Consider the following 20,895-nt stretch of genomic DNA (forward strand, 5'->3'; position numbering starts at 1 on the left):
GATGGAAACACACATCGTCTGTCTTTACCTGTTTCTCTGTTTCCATGGTAACATGATATCCACTGATCTTTGTGTGGGCTGATGATAATCTGGACCAAAGCTGCTGTCCTCAAGTCTGAATGTCACCTTGTTTCAGGATTTTGCTGTGAACTGCTCAGAAGCCGAGGCTGAGGACTTTGTATGCGACTACCATCTGGAGATGCTGAGTCTGTCTCAGGACCAGCAGAACCCAGCCAGCATCCAGTTCGATGACCTCTCCTGGCAGTTTCACCTCTCCTCCCTCAAGCCGCTTGGCCTCAACATCATGCTGAACCTCTGCAACGCCAGCGTCACCCAGCAGCTCTGCCGCTTCTCCGACCACCTGTCCAACTTGGCTCTGCAGGAGAGCAATGGCACCGTGCTGCCCGTCAACGTCCCCTGGGGGCTCTGCGAGCTCTCCAGGCTCATAGGTAAAGGAAAATATGCTGCTCTTTTAGGACATAATCATAAAGGAGCCGGACTGAGCAAACCTGTTAATCAGAAACAATGAACATGTACGCTCACATGCTCCTCTGATCACGTTTCATCTGTGTGAGTGGTTACCGAGTTCGGACAGCAACGCTGACTCCATCCATGACTGTGTTTCCAGGCTTCACTCCGGGAGCCAGAGAGCTGTTTACACAGGAGAACCACTTAGCTCTGTACCAGCTGCCATCTGGAGAGAAGCCCAAAGAGTTCACATCCCGCCGCCTCCACTACTTCACCAAACGCCAGCCTCCCATTGCCCACCTCATCTCCCTGTTTGTACGGGACTCCTCCTCCAGTGAGACCAAGCACTTGATTTTTTCTGTCAGTGTTTGCTTGGATGAGTCCTTCACTCCGTGGAGGTCTAGGCTAGTTTTAGCATGAAGACTAATATTAACCTCGCTGCTAATATTAGTTTCCGCACCACTAATTTTGGCCTCATTATATAAACCTAGCTTAAAGACGCACTACAGAACTTTTATTTTCTCAGTGATGCGCTCCTATTGATGACACATTTGGTGGCCATACCTACCTGTATTGTGAGATCTTTCCATCCAGTAAAAGTCTGATCTTGACTCTTGTCTTATCTCATGCTCTCTCTTTTCCTCTCTTCCTCCAATAATGTCTTCTTGCCTTTCTTTGCTGAGTCAGCCACAGTGTACGTTCCGACTGGCTGGTGTTTTATATTGTTTGCTAGCGGGTGAAGCAACATTCGGCTGCAATGTCCACTGTGTTTCAAAGGAAAAAGGTGGATAGTTCGGTTTTTCAGCCTTATTTTGCTGCGTAGCGACGGCTTCAGAATCACACTTAATAGACGTCACTGCCATCAAACCAGTCCGGGACGAGATTTTTTAAGGTCGGAAAGTTAGTGGTTAATATTAACCTCCTGCTGATATTAGCCTTTCTGACAATAACTTTCTGGGTGTATTCTGATGGTTGTTGTGGTCCTGAGCACCAGTCAGTAGTTCATGTTTGGCATGATGATTGACGAGAATGGTGTGTGTGGACTAGGGCTGCAACTAATGACTATTCTGATGGTGGACTAGTCACCGACTATTAAAACGACTAGTCGACCAGTCGGATTTTGTGGATCATGATTATTAAATGGATCTTATTTCACTTCCAGCTTTGAAATCTTGGATGAGGTTGTTAAGTCCGACGTCCCTCCTCTTGAAATGTTCGAGCGTTGCAGACGTACTTCTGTGGTACACAAGTTCCGCTTTACAAACCTCACATGTATTTAATTTATTTTGTAAGTTTAACGGGAAGTTATTTCAGACTTTTGGCGTCTTCTGCTGCAGTTTTATTCGCTGGTCCACCGCCATATTTCTCCCCTGGCGACGCATGTGCAACTCTCAGCAGAGATAGGGAACAAGACGATATCTCTGTAGTTTTTTTTTTTTTTTTTTTTTTAGTAGACGGGTAATTCATTGACTATTTTTATTGTTGATTATTGTCGACAACGTTGACTAATCGTTGCAGCCCTAGTGTGGACTGATTTGCTTTGTAATGAGATTTTGTAGATGTTTCACATTTCAGCAGATTTCCTCTGTTGTGATGTATCTTCGTTGTTTCCAGTCATCACTGTTTTAGTTTTGTTAGCTTTTATCAGGATGGATTGAGTGTTTATGTTTGCTTCTTTTCATCATGCTGTAGATAATGTCCAGATGCTGTCCCACGGGTCTGCTGACCTGATCCTGGAGGCCTGCACTGACTTCTGGGATGGAACTGATATCTACCCCCTTTCTGGCTCAGACAGGTCTAGAACTTTGATTTAAATGTTAAAAGTCTCCTCCTTTTATTAGTCTTTGCATTTTTAACTCTTGATTTTGCTGCTCTGTGTCCAGAAAGAAGGTTCTGGACTTCTACCAGCGTGCCTGTTTGTCAGGCTACTGCTCAGCCTTTGCCTACAAACCCATGCAGGTATCTCTATCCAGCCAGCTGAATGGGAAGTGTGTGGAGTTGGCCCCAGGCCCCTGCCTCTTCTCTGGGGTTGAGTTGCCTTCCACCACCCCCATCAAACACAGCTCCTGCAGGAACAGCTGGAGCTCAGATGGTATGGGTTGATAGCAGAGGAACGTAAAACTGAATGAAGAAAAAGGCCCTTCTAACATCCCCTCTTCCTTTCACATCCACAGAGGGAATCGGTGAAGGCGTGGAGCGGGAAGACTGTGTCCAGGCCCTGAGTGGGCAGATCTTCATGGGCATGGTTTCCTCCCAGTTCCAGGCTCGGCTGGACACAGTGCGGCTCATTGACGCTCTGGTCACTGCTTGTATCCGTTTTGTGTACTTTTCCATGGAGGATGAGCTGCGTAGCAAGGTGAGCTAACAGTCTGGTTTACCGGAACATCCTCTCTGAGCATTCCTACGATTACTTTACTCATTCCTACGATCACTTTATTCATTCCTACGATTATTTATTCCTATGCTTACTTTACTTATTCCTACACTTACTTTACTCATTCCTACGATTACTTTACTCATTCCTACGATTGCTTTACTCATTCCTGCGATTACTTTACTCATTCCTACGATTACTTTACTCATACCTACGACTACTTTATTCATTCATACGATTACTTTATTCATTCCTACGATTACTTTATTCATTCCTACGATTATTTATTCCTATGCTTACTTTACTTATTCCTACACTTACTTTACTCATTCCTACGATTACTTTACTCATTCCTACGATTACTTTATTCATTCATACGATTACTTTATTCATTCCTACGATTACTTTACTCATTCCTACGATTACTTTATTCATTCCTACGATTACTTTACTCATTCCTACGATTACTTTATTCATTCCTACGATTACTTTATTCATTCCTACGATTACTTTACTCATTCCTACGATTACTTTATTCATTCCTACGATTACTTTACTCATTCCTACGATTACTTTATTCATTCCTACGATTACTTTACTCATTCCTACGATTACTTTATTCATTCCTACGATTACTTTATTCATTCATACGATTGCTTTATTCATTCCTACGATTACTTTATTCATTCCTACGATTACTTTATTCATTCCTACGATTACTTTATTCATTCATACGATTGCTTTATTCATTCCTACGATTGCTTTATTCATTCCTACGATTACTTTACTCATTCCTACGATTACTTTATTCATTCCTACGATTACTTTATTCATTCATACGATTGCTTTATTCATTCCTACGATTACTTTATTCATTCCTACGATTACTTTATTCATTCATACGATTACTTTATTCATTCATACGATTACTTTACTCATTCCTACGATTAATTTATTCATTCCTACGATTACTTCATTCATTCCTACGATTACTTTACTCATACCTACGATTACTTTACTCATTCCTACGATTACTTTACTCATTCCTACGATTACTTTACTCATACCTACGACTACTTTATTCATTCATACGATTACTTTATTCATTCCTACGATTACTTTATTCATTCCTACGATTATTTATTCCTATGCTTACTTTACTTATTCCTACACTTACTTTACTCATTCCTACGATTACTTTACTCATTCCTACGATTACTTTATTCATTCATACGATTACTTTATTCATTCCTACGATTACTTTACTCATTCCTACGATTACTTTATTCATTCCTACGATTACTTTACTCATTCCTACGATTACTTTACTCATTCCTACGATTACTTTATTCATTCCTACGATTACTTTACTCATTCCTAGGATTACTTTATTCATTCCTACGATTACTTTACTCATTCCTACGATTACTTTATTCATTCCTACGATTACTTTATTCATTCCTACGATTACTTTATTCATTCCTACGATTACTTTATTCATTCCTATGATTACTTCATTCATTCCTACGATTACTTTATTCATTCCTATGATTACTTTACTCATTCCTACGATTACTTTATTCATTCCTACGATTACTTTACTCATTCCTACGATTACTTTACTCATTCCTACGATTACTTTATTCATTCCTACGATTACTTTATTCATTCCTATGATTACTTCATTCATACTTCAGGACTACTGGCCGTGAACATATACTTAATTTATTTTGGGTATGTCATTTCAGACAGGAGGAAGAAAGTTAGGCCTGGTTGAGAAGAGGTTACCAAGTTTTAGTTTGTAGAAAAGGCATATTTTCCGTCTGTTCCACAGCTTTGTTACAGAGATATGACATGTAGTAAGGAAACTTTAAGGATTGTGGTGTTTTCTGGCTCTTTCATCATGTCTGAATGAAGTGTGAAGGATGTTGAAAGTGACCGATGTGGGGAATGTCAGTAACTATTACACCAGTATTCAAAAGCAGTATTTATTTATTTTATTTCTTTTAAGAACCAAGAAAGTCCCACTGGGATTAAAAACCTCTTTTCAAAGGGAGTCCTGGCCAAGAGGCAGTAAAAATTCAACACACAGTTACAACTATCAAACAACAAACATTAATATAAAACAGGTCATGAACAGACTTGCACATTATTGAGGCAGTCTCTGATGCTTTCAGCTTGGTTTTGAAGGCATTTAAGGTTAATCAATTTCCAGCCTTTCTGCAACATATTCCAAGCGAAAGGAGCTGCGTGAACAAAGGCTTTCTTAATGAGCTTTGTGCGGGCAAAAGGAACAGAGATCAACAACTGCTCATTTGATCAGATAAAGAGTATGAATCAACATTTCTCTGTTTGATAAAAGCACAAATGTAGGGAGGTAGTAGTCCAAGCATAGCCTTGTAAGTAAATGTGTAGCAATGAGCCTGCCTCCTAGTGGCCAGAGAGGGCCGTCCCACTCATGAGTACAAATCACACTGATGCGTCATAGAATTCAGTTAGTAATAAAGCCAGAAGAGCATGTGTCCTCCATTTCAAGACAAGAAGACAAAGCATTCATATAAAAGAGGTCACAATAATCTAGCACCACTACAAAAGTTGCAGTGAAAAGACGCTTTTTTACTTCAATAAAAAAAGACAACTTATTACAGTAAAAAAAAAAAAAATCCTACACATAGAAAAACCCAAGTTTTTTCTATGTGCAGTTTAAAAGTGAGGGAGTCATCAATCAAGACTCCAAGGTACTTGTATTCATGAACCACTTCTGATATCCCCTCCAAGAGTGGAAACTACTGGAATAGTTTCAGGCACATTCTTATTAGAAAAAAACATTAGCGTAGTCTTGTCAGCATTGAGGACGAATTTTAACTGAAGAAGTGCATACTGGACAGCAACAAAAGCTTTCTGCAGGGTTTCAATGGCCTCAATGGGAGATGTTCCATAGCAGTAAATAACTGTATCATCGGCATAAAAATGCAAATTAGCATCAGATATATATATATATATATATATATATATATCAAGGGGAGCCCCAGGGCGACACACCAGAGCGGGCCCAATGGAAAGCCAGAATGAGACTAGCGTCCAAGATGAAAGACCGAGGAACCCAGGAATGTTCCTCAGGGCCATAACCCTCCCAGTCCACTAGATACTGCAGCCCCTGACTGTGACGGCAAACATCCAGGAGGCAGTGAACAGAGAAACCCGGACTACCACCAATGACCCTGGGGGGGCGGAGGCGGCCTGGAAGGAGGGACCAAGGGGCTGGAGGAGACCGGTTTCAGCTGAGAGACATGGAAGGACGGATGGACCCTCATGGACCTCGGCTGCCGAAGCTTGACAACGGCAGGATTGATGACCTCCAGGATCTCAAAGGGGCCAAGGAACCGGTGGGACAGCTTGTGAGAGTCTGTCCGCAAGAGGATGTTCCTGGATGATAGCCAGACCTTTTGTCCCGGAGCATACGAAGGGGCGGGGGTCCGACGGCGGTCAGCCAACCAGCGGTTTATGTCGGACGTCCGAACCAGCACCGCCTTAGTAGCTCTCCAAAGTTTGCAGCGCTGACCCAGGTGATGTTGGACGGAGGGAACTGCAATCTCCACTTTGTGATCTGGGAAGAGCGGAGGTTGATGCGCGTATTCCACCCAACACAAATGACTGCTCCAGGTAGATGGATTAGCTGCAGCCACACAGCGCAGAGCAGATTCCAATTCCTGATTTAACCGTTCAGCCTGCTCGTTGGTTTGGGGGTGAAATCCAGAACTGAGACCGACCGAAGCACCCAAGGCTGCACAGAAAGCCTTCCACACCCGGGACACGAACTGGGGTCCACAGTCCGAGACGATGTCCTTCGGGATCCCATGAAGACGAAAAACATGTTGGGACATAATCTCTGCCGTTTCAAAAGCCGTGGGCAGCTTAGGCAAGGCCACAAAATGGGCTGCTTTGGAAAACCTGTCAATTATTGTGAGGATGGTGGAACTGGAAGCGGACGAAGGAGACCGGCGGGAGCCTGAGAAGATGCTTTTCCTCGTGCGCAGATGGGACAGGCAGCCGCATATTCCCTGATGTCTTTCTCCAATTTAGGCCACCAGAAATGCCTCCGGATGAGCGATGTAGTTCGTGCCACGTCAGGATGACAGGCCACTCGGGAAGTGTGCCCCCACTGGATCACCTGGGATCGGACATTGTCAGAGACAAACAGTCTATTTGGGGGACCTGTACCTGGATCTGGATGAGTCTGTTCTGCCTCTCAGATGTTCTGTTCGACCTCCCAGGGTTTTGGTGCCACTGAACGATGACCGCAGTCGAGACGTGGAGTCGTCTCCAATCCCAATATCTCCTTCAGCACGTTGGCGCAGAACTGTTGTGGGTTTGTCCCTTCCTCGCCCTCTTCTATTCTGATTAGACAGATATTCTGACAACGGCTGCGGCCTTCCAAGTCCAAGCACTTCTCTGTCAGGTTGCACACCTTTAATTGCAGACATTTCACTGTGGTTTCAAGACTCATCCCTGTTTACGTCCACTCGGTGGTAACTCTTATCGACAGAGTCCGGAGAAAACAGGGTAGCATCAGAGTCAGTGGGAGAGCTAGCTACCTTCTTATTAGCAGTTGAGTTAGCAGCCTTGGCACAGCTACTTTAGACATGTTTTAAACAAGCGTAATAATTTTCTGCCCGACAAGACCAACTGACCTCATATAATTCTGATTATATATATTATATTATATTCTATATTAAAGTTGCATGCAGAGCTCCAGAACATCAGACCAATCAGTAGATAAGTCTGTTTTTCTTGCCTTGTCCCATGCTTTGGTATGCTCATGTATGATAGCAGCTATTCCCAGTGAAAACCTTAACCCTGCATCTCTTAAAAGGAGCATGTCTATTCACAATTTGCATAAAAATGTCCAAGCTACCGCTACATCTGGTAGTAGGTCAATATTTTTCCATTTAACTCTCAACAAATTATAATGAAAAGCTTGTTCATTAAAATGTTTAAGATTAAACGACTGTGCATGTTTTACATTTTGGCATTCAAGTATTTCTGCAAGCAGTAACAACACAGTGATGACTCCAGTCATTGCTAAAGACGAAGAGAACTTGTGAAGCACATTTGTTGAAATCAGATCAAAGTGGACTTTTGAGGACTTTTAAAATTAGGCCTAGTGGGTAAGTTGACAAATCTAGATTAATAGAGTTACAAAAACATTTAATTTCAACAGAAGTTCCCCTGGGTGTGGGGCCGGGTCCTGTGGTGGCTGCGCTGGTGGCTGCGCTGGTGGCTGCTTTCTCTGTGGGGGGGGGCTCGCTGTCCTCTGGTCGGCCTGGGGTGTCCCCCACGGGGCGTGGTGTGTGGGTTATGTGTGACGCGACTGTGTGATGGTGAGTGCTTGTGGGTACGGTACAGGGGAGGGTGTGAGTGTGGGGTTATATGGGGTGGAGATTGGAGTAGGTGGGGGGTGGGGGGGAGGGGGTCGATGGCGCCCTGGTTCCCGGGGTGTGCGGCTGGAACATCGGGGTGTGTCCTGGCCTATGCCGGGTGGTTGTCTGGGGCGGCCTGGTCCTCCTAGGCATGTTGGTGGCCCTCTGCCTTTGGGGGGTGGGGCGGCCGCCTCTGGGCTCCTGGGGCCCTGGGCCTTTGGCTTGGGCTGCCCTGGGTGGCCGGTCCCTGGCGGGGCCGGCGGCTGCTGATCTTGGCCCACTGGGACCTGTGCCCCAAGACCGTGGGGGGCTCTTGCTGGGGCTCTCCTCTGCCGCCCCTCAGGTGGGGCTGGAGTCGTCTTCGGGGTGGGGCTGCCCTGGTCTGCCTCTGACCTCCGTAGAGGCGTGGTCGCATTTGCACGATCTCACTCACCACTCTTCATCACTGATCGCTCCTCTTCCTCATGCTCTGCATGCTGACAGTCACTGAGGTGTCCAGTGGGTTTTTATACTAAGAGATAATTCTTCTTTTTTTTTTCTGGGTTAGTATCTGGTCGCTGTTGTGCTACTTTCATGATATGTCTTTTTGATTTGGTTATTATTTAAAAACTCTTAATGACTAGCAGCTCTGTTTTTGTGTAAAAGTTGTAGGAAACTTTCTGGTGTGTTCATGTACAGGTGTAACAGTTTGTTGTCTGATGATGGTGTGGATTGAAGGGTCGTTTCCTTCTGTCTGTGATCTTTTTGTCTCCTTTCTTCTTTCCCTTTTACTCTTTTTGCTATTTTGCATCTTTTTCTGTCCCCTCCGGTCAGGTCCAGCAAGATTACATAGGTTCCGTGATTCAAAGTAAATAAATAAACAAATGAATCAGATTATCAAGAGGAGCCTTACCCATAGGCCTCCCCTTGGCAGAGCAAATTTGTTCAGCACGATACCTCAACCAGGTTATCATTTTGCTGCTATGATGCTGGACAGGACAAAAAAAAAGAAAAAAAAAAAAAAAGATAATTTCAACAGAAGTTGAAATTAAAATCTCCAGCCATAAGTATGAGAAGAGAAGCAAGTTTTTAGTTTTCAGGAGCAGCGGCTGCAGTGGACTGGAAAGGAGGAAGTGAAACGGTGTTTCGGGAATGTTCTTCGAATTTTAGTTGCGACCTTCAGCTGTTGTTCGCAGAATATTTAAAAACAGTTTTCATCTCAACAATCCAGGCTACTTTCTCTGAGCATCACAGCCAGCTTCATCAGAACCTCCAGCCTGTTAGCTGTGCAGTCTCTCAGGTACTGATCCACACCAAACAGGAAACAATAATCCGCAATTGTTCACCTAAAAGAGAACATCCTTTACAGTCTCCTATTGAATTTCAGCCACTTCTGCCGACTTAAAACCTTCATTTCCCTCCAACAGCCTCACTTGGCCAAGCCAGGCAGTCATGCAGGAAGGCTCGGCTTCACAGCACATGCAGCCGGTCACCTGCTCAGTCTAGATTGACCAATAGGCAAGGATCGGCCGTATTGGAACATCTTTATAACATGCTGAATAAAGTGGAGGGTTTTCTCCTGAAATGGAACCTTTATCTTCCCAAAATCAAAGGACCTGAAAGTTAGAGTAGGATGGGCCATGAGACTGAGACTGAAGGGAGGTCCGTCTGTCGACATGGCGTGGCATAGTGAAAGGCTGGCTTCTGATGCCATCTGAATGTACAGTGGACTGTGGTCTTAGGAACATTCAGTAAATTGTTAATCATAAAAGCAACAGTAATCCATCTTCTATGGAGACGTATGAGAGCACATACAGATTGATGTTGTCCTCTACCTGTACAGGTGTTTGCTGAGAAGATGGGTTTAGAGACGGGCTGGAACTGTCACATCTCCCTCACCCCAAATGGAGACAGTCCCTGTGACGGATCACCATCCAGCCCCAGTCATGGCTCCCTGCATGAAGACCTCCACCAAGGTATCGGTCTGCATGCACGCCAAGTTTCTAATGTTTACCTGTGGAACAAAGGATATCAGAGCAGGGTCCCCGCTACATGTAAATAATGGAGGCGCACCGCCACGGCAAAGCAATGAATAGCTCTAGGAGTAACTTATTTTTGTAAAATGAAATAGTCTCAACCTCCTGTCTGGTTCTACTGCGACTCACTCCAATGGTGGAAAAGAGGTGACAGAGCAAAGTAAAGCTTGTTACATACTCCACAAGAATCAAGAACTTTGTTCTTGTTTTCAAGGCGGCAAGACCAAGAAAAACTGGTTTTGGTCCGGTCAGGTCATCCTCCACGAGAAGCTTTGTCCACAGTGGGGGGGGGGGACAATGAACAGTCGGCATGGTTATTTCATTTATATTTAACGTGAAACTTGGTCACACGACATTGTCGGTGTCTCTAAATGCTAAATGTGATGTATACATTTTCCTACTTTCTCAGCACCCAGGTCAGGCCTGGCAGACCCAAGCGTGTTGTGAGGGTCAGTTGGAATTGTCTGGCAGAGTCCCCTGTCAGAAAGAGTTTCAACTCCCATCTCCGGCAGAGCTTCAACCATGTCCCGGGTGAGGCGGGGGACATTGAGTCCGAGTGGGCTGTGTTCTGTGCCTCTATTGTCGAGACGACCAGCCGCAGCTGTGGCCATAAGGTCGTCAGTGCCTGTCGTGGCGGTAACCCCGATCTCGTTGGTGGACACCGGCAGTAAGGGATGCCGTCAAGCTGAAGGAGTCCTATCGGGCCTTTTTGGCCTGTGGGACTCCAGAGGCAGCTGATGGGTATCGGCGGGCTAAGCGGAGCGCAGCTTCGACGGTCGCTAAGGCAAAAACTCGGGCATGGGAGGAGTTTGGAGAGGCCATGGAGAATGATTTCCGGACGGCTTCGAGGAGATTCTGGTCCACCATCCGGCGGCTCAGGAGGGGAAAGCAGTGCTCCATCAACACTGTGTACAGTGGGGATTGGGGGGCTGCTGACCTCAACTCAGGACATTGTGAGGTGGTGGAGGGAATACTTTGAAGACCTTCTCAATCCCACCAACACGTCTTCTGATGAGGAAGCAGAGTCTGGGGTAGCTGGTGTTGGCTCTCCCTTTTCTGGGGATGAGGTCCGCCCAGAGTTCCTTAAGGCTCTGGATGCTGTAGGGCTGTCTTGGTTGACACACCGCTGCAGCATCGCATGGACATCGGGGACAGTTCCCCTGGACTGGCAGACTGGGGTGGTGGTCCCCCTCTTCAAAAAGGGGGACCAGAGGGGTGCTCCAACTACAGGGGGATCACACTCCTCAGCCTCCCCAATAAGGTCTATTCAGGGGTGCTGGAGAGGAGGGTCCGTTGGATAGTCGAACCTCGGATTGAGGAGGAGCAGTGTGGTTTTCGTCCCAGTCGTGGAACAGTGGACCAGCTCTACACCCTCTTCAGGGTCTTTGAGGGGGCATGGGAGTTTGCCCAACCAATCTACATGTGCTTTGTGGACTTGGAGAAGGCATTCGACCGTGTCCCCCGGGGACTCCTGTGGGGGGTACTCCGGGAGTATGGAGTGCTGGACCCGCTTGTACGAGCTGCCCGGTCCCTGAACGACCGGTGTCAGAGCTTGGTCCGCATTGCCGGCAGTAAATCAGTCATTTCCAGTGCGGGTTGGACTCCGCCAAGGTTGGCCATTGTCACAAATTCTGTTCATAACTTTTATGGACAGAATTTCTAGGCGCAGCCGAGGTGTTGAGGGAATCCCGTTTGGTGGCCTCAGGATTGAGTCTCTGCTCTTTGCGGATGATGTGGTTCTGTTGGCTTCATCGGGCCGTGATCTTCAGCTCTCACTGGAGCGATTCACAGCCGAGTGTGAAGCGGCTGGGATGAGAATCAGCACCTCCAAGTCCGAGACCATGGTCCTCAGCCAGAAAAGGGTGGAGTATTTTCTCCGGGTCGGGAATGAGGTCCTACACAGAACGAGGATGATGTATTTCCAAATCCATCCCAGCTGTGAGCAGCAGAAAGGAGAAGCACAAATAGCCGACTACAAAACTAAAGTGAGTCTGGAAGGAACGAGCAACAACAAGCTTCCTTGAAACTCAGTGGAGTCGAAAGTACGGTATTTAAGTAAATGTTCTGCGTTACTGTCCACCACTGGTCACAAGTTACACGTATTAGTCTTTATTTTCATACTAGACTAAATCATTCATTCAGAAACATTTCCATCAGTCATGAAATGTGTAAAAAGAAAAACATTTTTTTGCTGTGTGACGAAGACTCCCGGGACGAAGCTGAGGGTCCGCTGCTGCCAGAGGAGGAAGTCCACTCAGACCTGGCCAGCTTCCAGCCCACAGACAGCGATGTGCCCAGCTTCCTGGAGGACTGCAACAGAGTAAGGATTCCAGATTAAAGATGGGCAAGTTTTACTGTCAGCCCCAAAACTCTGGCTGTTCTGTTCGTTGATGGTTGGTTTCTGTTGGGTGTTTTTAGAGGATTATTTTAGGTGCTTTTTTCAGAGTGAAGGAAGGGTTATCAGTGCTTTCTGCATCTTAACATGGACTCCCGTCGTAAAAAGCTGCTGCAGCTGTACCGGCTCTGAGGCGGGGTTACAGAGTGCAACCAGTCCAGCTGATCTTCACTAGAAAAGAGTCAAACTCTGATGATTCAGTCTTTCCTGAACAGTGCTCCTACAGCTTTATTAATCCCAGAGGGAAAATCTAAACGATTTGAATTAAAAGAGAGTTTAAAGTTTTTATTTCCTATTTGTTTCAATCTGTTTCCTGTTTATTTCCTGTTAATTTCCATGTGTTTCCTGTCTGTCAGGCGAAGTTACCTCGTGGGATCCACCAGGTTCGTCCACACCTGAAGAACATTGATAATGTGCCTCTCCTGGTGCCGCTCTTCACCGACTGCACCCCTGACAGTGAGTCCCGTCGGCGTTTCCATCAGTCCCTCAGGGCTGAGTCTGACGGCAGGCCGTCTCAGGCTGACTCAGCTTCTCTGGGAGACATATTCAGTGCTTGTACTGAGTCACATCCTGATGTTGTTTTTCCACTCGTCTTTGCAGCCATGTGTGAGATGATAAAGATCATGCAGGAAAACAGGGAGGTTACCTGCTGCCTGGGAAGCTCTGCTAACTTTCGTAACAGCTGCCTGTTTCTGCAGAGCGACCTCAGGTAAACATGTTGAATATCGCCAACCACAAAGCAGTAAATCCTGTCGGTTCTCGTTTTCAATTGTTTCACCTTTGCAGCATCGCTTTGGACCCTCTGTACCCATCTCAGTGCTCATGGGAAACATTTGGCTACGCCACCAGAGGAGGGTTTAATGGAGATGCTGAAGGACTGTCTCCTCTGAGACTATCTGGACAGCTCAACAGTCTGGGCTGTTCGGTCTCCTTCCACCAAGGAGACAGCGTGAGCATGGTCAAACTCATAGAGCAGGTCAGAATCGCACCTTCACACATGAAGTCAGAGATCTTCTGTTTCTGAAAGTATTTTTCTTTGAACCTTTTCAGGCTCGACACACAACATCTGGCATCCGGAAGTGTTTCCTGTTCCTGCTGCAATGTCAGCTCAGTATGGTTATCATCCAGGTGCGACTTCAGCTAAATTCTCCTATTCCTGTAAAGTATGCTTCTTAAAACCTGAATGAAGTACTTCTGGTGTTTCTGTTCAGTTCCTTACATGTCTCGTCCAGCTTCCTCCACCCATGAACACCACCGACATCCTCTGGGTGTCCTGCTTCAGCTGTCCCCTGCTAAGGTACAGACTGCTTATTCCATGCATCAAGATGGGTCCTGACCAGTGGTCTGGGTCTCTCGGGACGGATCCTGACCAGTGGTCTGGGTCTCGTAGGATCCAGTTGTGATGTCTGTTGTTCTTTCAGTGTGTCTCTTTTGGGGAAGCCCCCCGACAGCTCCGTCATGACTGTGGCCACAGGGAAGAACCTTGATTCAATCCCGAGGAAGGTAAGATGAGCTGGATCCTGATCTGATTCCAGATCCTGGAAATGTGCTGTCAATCATCCACCAGTATGTTTAACTGGACTAAGTGGATGGCAAGAAGCAGCTCCAATTTTGTGAAATGTGACTGACTTCCCGTCATCCTCTCTGAACAGACTCAGAACTACTTCCTGGGCTGTTTCCTGTTGAAGTTCGGCCTGACGGTGTGTACCTATCTGCTAGCCTTTGGCTTCACCCTACAGGCCATCTGCCCTGTGGGCAGTAACCTGACCTTCAGCGACAACACCACCTGGACCTGCAGGTCCATTTATACAGCCAGGTACCAGAGCAGCTCCACCCACAGGAACCCTCCAGTCCACTCCTTATTTCTAGACTGGGTTCTGATGAATCTGAGGAAGATCAGCTGACATCCTCCTCACCAGGAAATTGTGTCTGAACTGATGTCTCTGTGTCCCTGCAGCTCATCAGAAGAGGCTCCTGATTGGTTCAGAAAACTGTCCAATGGTCTGCTACTGACCCAGAAGGTCATGGCTGGCTTCCTGGTGTTACACACAGGTCTCACCTCGTAAACATAAAAATTTAGAGTCCTCTGCAGTTCTAGGAATAAGGTTCTCACATGGTTGTTGTTCTCACTGTTTTCAGTTGTTATCTCCATCAGCTACGTCCACCGCTCCAAGCCTCTGTGGAGGAAGAGTCCCTTCAGCAACACCTGGTGGTGTCTCACCGTGCCCGTTGTGTGAGTTATCACATCCTCCAACCAGCAGCTGTCTGAGATCAGAGAGGCATCTCCAGCTGAATTAACCCCGTCATCCTGTTTGTTCCAGCCTGCTTGGCCAGATCGTTCAGGCCACAGTGGATTATCAGCTGTGGCGTGACCGAGACAGTGTCCTTACCTATGACCTGGCCAGCATCCCTCTGGAAACCTGGCTGCTGGCCTCGTTGTCCCCTCTTCTGGTGGTGGTGGTCAACGAAGTCGTGAAGCTGCATCAGATACGGTAGGAAACTAAGAGATGGATGGCTCAGAGATTGTTTTATATTTAAGGCTGGGCACTTTAACGTGGTATCGCATTAACACATTAATTAGTTAATGCCGTTCATTTTTTTACCATGTCTTAACAGTTTTTATTTTTTGTTTGTTTTGTTTTTTTGTTTGTTCTTTTGTTCAAAACTTTTTGGTATTGGCTCTGAACCAGAGGAACCTCATACAGAGGCTGCATCAGGCCTCTTCCTCCATGTCTGGTCCTGCTGCAGCAGTGATGATGGAATCAGGAGAGAGCGGCTTTATTAACATGAAGACACGTTTTCTGTCTGCACTTAAGAAAGAAGAAAAATAATCGACATTTCTCTTTGTCCATCATATTTTGTATATATATATATATATATATATATATATATATATATATATATATATATACATATATATGTATATTATTATACTGTTTACTATATTAGTATATGATTTGCCATGATGTAATAACATATTCTGTCCACATCATACTACTTGCACAATCCTCTGTTATTCTGTATATTACTATGACGTTTATTTATTTAGTTTCCATTTACGCTGTTTGACCGTTACATGCTACCTGCTTTCTTTCTGCTTCAGTCTTTCCTTCCTGCCCTCGTACTGTGAAACCTGAGCTGCCCGTCTGGGCCACGTAGTTCTCTGACCTGGACAGCGTAACAGCAAACCCTGTGGTTTCTCTCCTCTCATGGTTTCAGGGTCCGAGTTCGCTACCAGAAGAGACAAAAGCTGCAGTTTGAAACGAAGCTGGGGATGAACTCTCCATTTTAATGCTGGTATCTGCAGCAGACATGAAACCATGGACCAGTTCTCCAGTGGACAGACTCCAAGAAGAAACCAGGGGAGGTTCACCCTTCTCTCGCTACGTTCCTCTGAGCTGGAGAGAAATCTGAAGGAAGACCAGGCCGGCCTTCATTACTTAAAACATGTCAGGTTTTTTCTTTTCATCCAATTAACTGATGAGTCAGCTGTTTAGATGATCTTTAATGATCAAATGTTCCAGAATAACAGAGACAAGAACTCAGTTTCAGTATTTTATTTTCTCCTTCACCTGTACGGTTTTTTACCTGTTTCTATTCTTTTAACTGGGCTACATCCCTTCATTCTCATCCTGAATCTGGGTTATGGTCAGGTTGTATTTTACAGCTGCTGTGGAAGAAAAGAAAAAGTCTGAAGACATTTATGGATTTTCTGATGTCTCCTTCAGGTCAGAGATGGACATGGTTTTAGTTCACAGACTTTTGGAGCAGACTTTGGACGTTCAAGAAGTTGCCATGGTTTCCAAGTCTAGATGATGATGTCAGGAGATTTTATTCTCTCCATCATATCTTCTGACATCCGGTTACTGTGGTGGGATGAACTTGACTGCTAGCTGAAGAGAAAAAGCAGCAGAATTTAGCTTTAGCTGCTTCATCCAGATGTACCTTCTGATGGTGGCTGAGGTCTGATTTTACATGTTCCTCAGAGAAATGATGAGCTTGGGTTGTTTGGTTCAGCTGCCGTTAGCTAACCTTGTTAGTTAGCTAACGTTACATCGCTAACTGTCCAGTAACTGTATAAAACAAAGTCACGGTGGAGATTTACAGAATGTGAACTTGCTGCAGCTAACAGGCTAAATGTTTTAGTGCCTGTGGAACTTTGGAGGAAGGTTAAAAACACTGCAGGCCGTTTATTCATGATCAGTTTTTATTCTGATGCTGCTTACGTTTACCTCTGAAAACAGGATGCAGAAACGTTGCTGTGCTGACCTTAAATCTGTGGATGAATTAAAGGTCAGATCTGCACAGGAAGTGGAATCATTCTCTCACTCTCAGAAGATTTCCTCTGAAATGACTTTAGTCCCTGAAAACAGGGAGATCAGAGGCTTCTGAGAAGATGTTCGTGTTCACAAGAGAAGAAGAAACTGTAGTTCTCTCACCTGCAAGAAGCAAAACCAATAATAATCCAGAGGGATGAGATGAGCTGAGATTAGATTAGATTAGATTAGATTAGATTAGACATATCTTTACTCATCCCTCTTGGGGAGATTTGGTTGTGTATGTGGTATACACAGAACCGAAATAGAAAAAAAAATCAGGAGAAAGAAGATTCAGAGGGAAGTCTGGGGACGGGTCTGAACAAGTCCTCAAACTAACTTAAACTATCAGATCCAGCTCCAGAGACCAGACCACAGGATCTCCAGTGATTCAAAGCAAAGTCAGACTTCCCAGCACAGGACATGACCGGCTGGGAATGCTGTCTGGAAAAGCCAGCAGTTTTATTCATTCACAGAAGCAGCGTCTTTCTTTCCAGTGGATGCAGCCGTTTCCTTTCTGCTGCTTTTGCTGGTCCAGACCTGTACAGACTGGATGTCAGGGTTCATCAGTGCCTCCCCATCAAACTAACGTACATGCAGGGATCCTCCTTCCTGCTTGGGTGCAGAACCAACATTCTTCCATCCCACCTGCCCGATAACGCGCCATCACGATTCCAGACTTGATTTCAGCCGTAAAGCACACGGATGATCTGTTTTACATGGAAGGGTCATATTTCTAACATCCTTCACACCAGAGTCCTTCCTGATCAAAACCTGCATTCTAACATTAAGTGATCCAGGTTATTTTCAGAAAATAGGAACGTCTTTAACGTCTGTGCTTTTCTGACGAATGTCCCGAGTGGTTTCTGGGTCATCAGCTTGACCTGGTCTGCTGGTCCGGTTTGTCCCCCATCCCACCTGCAGCTGAAGAAGCTTCATGCTGAGAGTCGGGAGGATTTCGTCAGCTTAAAATATTTATACTTTTACAGCATGGATGGAGTTTCATTCATAGAAAAGAAAGAACTTTTTAGTTCATGTTTGTTTTATATTGTATGGAAGAAGTTTGAATGATGTGCTCAGGATATTTAACCTGGTTAACCTGGTTTACGCCATATTTACACCTGAGTTCAACCACCCTCTAAATGTTTTCACAGGTTCCAGATTTAACGTGAATTCGTTTTTTTCCCTCTTCTCTGATGTTGGGGTTGAGCATTTCTCCTGGGGATGGGTTTTTAACCTTCTATTTAGGTCTTTCTCTGCCATGACAACATGGATGTTTCTGCATGACAAAGCTCCGGTGAACACTCCGCAACCATGTCAGCTGTCACCGTTCATTTGCTTCCAGAGTCTGAAGCTTCTTAGTGGACTTTCAGGGTGTTTTTGTGGACTGATGGAAAACAATGTTCACAAGATGCAGAAATGTATATTTTATATTTTCTCTGTTCAAGGCTTTTGACAGTTTGTGTATTGATTATATAATGTTAATAAAAATCCTCTTTATTTATAATATTGCTGTTTTGATATTCTTCAGAGCAGTGTTTCTCCATCCAGGACCCACTGCCCTGCAGGTCTAGACATGTTCCTACACACAACACTTGATCCAGATTCATGAACTTCAAGGTTTGGTAAAGCAATGTTCCCTCTAAAACCTGCAGGACAGCGGGTCCCGAAGACCAGGGGTCTCATTTTTAAAGGTGGCGTAGGTACAAAAACCGGCTTTTGGGATTTTGGGATTTATAAAAACCAGACTTGGGGAGAGAATGTTCCTACCTCCACGGAAACTCTGACCCAGGCGTACGAACAAAATCTGGGGAAACGGCGACACCACCAGTCCAGAATAAAAAGATGAGGTGGAGAGTCTGCTGTCAACATTTAGCGGTCAGTACAAGAAGATGTGAGAAGTAGCTTTGGTCATTTATTCTGAGGTCCAGCAGAGCAGGATAGACTGGAGGTCTAGAAGCGATGCAACGCTTATGAAACACACGAGGAGGATTTCCTTTATTTATTTATTTACTTACACAATCCTTCTGTAATTTTTGTCCCAATTTCCGTCAAGATCGTTTCCATTTCCTGCAGCTCTTTGTCCACCTGGTTAATAGCGGTGATGGTTCCCTCTGCACCTGCTGGACTTCCTCGGAGGACACGGCTGCAGCCCCCCGCCCACCAACCCAGCTGGAACACCCAGCAACTAGAAAGAAATATTATTTAACACTAAATAAACTGCTACCAGTCTCAGATGTATCTGTACATGTTTATTTTAGACATTCAAACCAAAGACTACATTACCAGCATCATTACTGTCATCTAGCAGCTTTTCTCCACAACGATCTACTGTGGGCTGCAGCGTCTTGCTGAAGGCCCCGATTGGAAGGTGTTACTGTTAACCCCTGTGAGATTCGAACTTCGGTCTCCTGCATGCAGACGGATGTTCTACCGACTGAGATATCCAGCCGGACGTTTCGATGCCTCTGGCGTTTCTTCCCTTCTGACACTGTGATGACAGCATCTCCACCTGCTGCCACTATTCTGTCTTTCTGACACCAGTAATGCCCATACCGTGTCCACCAGTTACACATTTTTACCTTTTCTAAAGTGGTCCTTTAGGATCTCTGTCTCACACCCTGAAAAATTTCACTTCTTCCCTCTTTTTCCCTCCCAAGCCATCATGGAAATGATGTGATGAATATGTATTACAGGCGTCCACCTGACCATTTATAGCCACCGTGTGGGCGGGGCAAGGCGTTCCTCACGTGCACACGCTTTAGAGTTGATTCTGATTTATAAACACAAACAGGTGTAGGACGTGCGTGTGCACGCTTTGATAAATCTGAAAGTAGAAGTGCAGAATTTCATTTTTTGCACCGCAGACGCCGCCTGGAGTTTGCTTGCATGAGGCCCCTGTACTGAGAAACACTGATTTAGAGAAAAATAGTCTTAAAAGATGGCGCTTAGAGTCCCCAAACATTGTAAGAATCAATAAAACTTTATTTAAACCCTTCTTTCTTTTATGAAAAGCAAATAAAATAAAATAAAGTACCGTATTTTGTGGACTAGAACTCGCATCAGTCATTATGTGTCACGAAGAGGAAAACATGAGTTGCATTATTCTGAAATTTAGTTCACAAAATCCAAGAACGCAAAGAACAAACACTTAATCTGGAAAGGCAACTACACGATAACACACAGAACAACATGGCCGGTACGTTAACGTTACACCAGGATTCCTCCAGGAGTTCTCTGACCAGTGAGAGAACTCATCTCCTTATTACACTTAATAAACAGCTGATTGTGGTCCTGAGAAAGTAGAAACATGTTTACGTCCCATTTGCCATCTAAAGACACACACACACACACACACACACACACACACATTTTATATATATATATATATATATATATATATATATATACACACACACACACATATAAATTATCCCCTCGCCCTTCGTGGGCGGTCTCTCATCCATCCAAGCTCGGGTCCTCTACCAGAGGCCTGGGAGCTTGAGGGTTCTGCGCAGTATCTTGGCTGTAACTAGGACTGCACTCTTCTGGACTGAGATGTCTGAGGTCTGTCCTGGGATCTGCTGTAGCCACTCTTCCAGTTTGGGGGTTACTGCCCCGAGTGCTCTGATGACCACGGGCACCACTGTTGTCTTCACTTTCCAGGCCTTCTCAAGTTCTTCTTTCAGGCCTTGGTATTTCTCCAGTTTCTCATGTTCCTTTTTCCTGACATTACAATCGCTTGGTATTGCGATGTCAACCACAACGGCTTTCCTCTGCTGTTTGTCCATCACCACAATGTCCGGCTGGTTTGCCATTACCATTTTGTTGGTCTGGATCTGGAAGTCCCACAGGATCTTAGCTCAGTTATTCTCTACCACCTTCGGAGGTGTTTCCCACCTTGACC

At 45.2% G+C, this 20,895-nt stretch overlaps 1 protein-coding gene across 2 annotated transcripts in view; it reads left to right on the forward strand.

Moving 5' to 3' along the window:
• The window catches only part of tmem94 (transmembrane protein 94), a 59,896-nt gene extending 41,401 nt beyond the window's left edge, over positions 1-18,495 (forward strand). For both annotated transcript variants that reach the window (XM_041973171.1, XM_041973172.1), the window contains 18 exons: positions 137-449; positions 629-802; positions 2,161-2,263; positions 2,352-2,560; positions 2,643-2,824; positions 10,085-10,217; positions 12,482-12,597; positions 13,029-13,128; positions 13,273-13,381; positions 13,459-13,648; positions 13,723-13,800; positions 13,884-13,969; positions 14,094-14,175; positions 14,325-14,488; positions 14,630-14,724; positions 14,812-14,905; positions 14,994-15,164; positions 15,892-18,495. In XM_041973171.1, the coding sequence (XP_041829105.1) occupies positions 137-449; positions 629-802; positions 2,161-2,263; positions 2,352-2,560; positions 2,643-2,824; positions 10,085-10,217; positions 12,482-12,597; positions 13,029-13,128; positions 13,273-13,381; positions 13,459-13,648; positions 13,723-13,800; positions 13,884-13,969; positions 14,094-14,175; positions 14,325-14,488; positions 14,630-14,724; positions 14,812-14,905; positions 14,994-15,164; positions 15,892-15,964 (2,472 nt within the window). In that variant the 3' untranslated portion in view covers positions 15,965-18,495. The remainder of the gene's footprint in view (positions 1-136; positions 450-628; positions 803-2,160; positions 2,264-2,351; positions 2,561-2,642; positions 2,825-10,084; positions 10,218-12,481; positions 12,598-13,028; positions 13,129-13,272; positions 13,382-13,458; positions 13,649-13,722; positions 13,801-13,883; positions 13,970-14,093; positions 14,176-14,324; positions 14,489-14,629; positions 14,725-14,811; positions 14,906-14,993; positions 15,165-15,891) is intronic.
• The last annotated feature ends 2,400 nt before the right edge of the window (positions 18,496-20,895 follow it).

The sequence above is a fragment of the Melanotaenia boesemani genome, chromosome 21 (genome assembly GCF_017639745.1).
Source record: "Melanotaenia boesemani isolate fMelBoe1 chromosome 21, fMelBoe1.pri, whole genome shotgun sequence".
In the NCBI taxonomy this organism is placed as follows: domain Eukaryota; kingdom Metazoa; phylum Chordata; class Actinopteri; order Atheriniformes; family Melanotaeniidae; genus Melanotaenia; species Melanotaenia boesemani.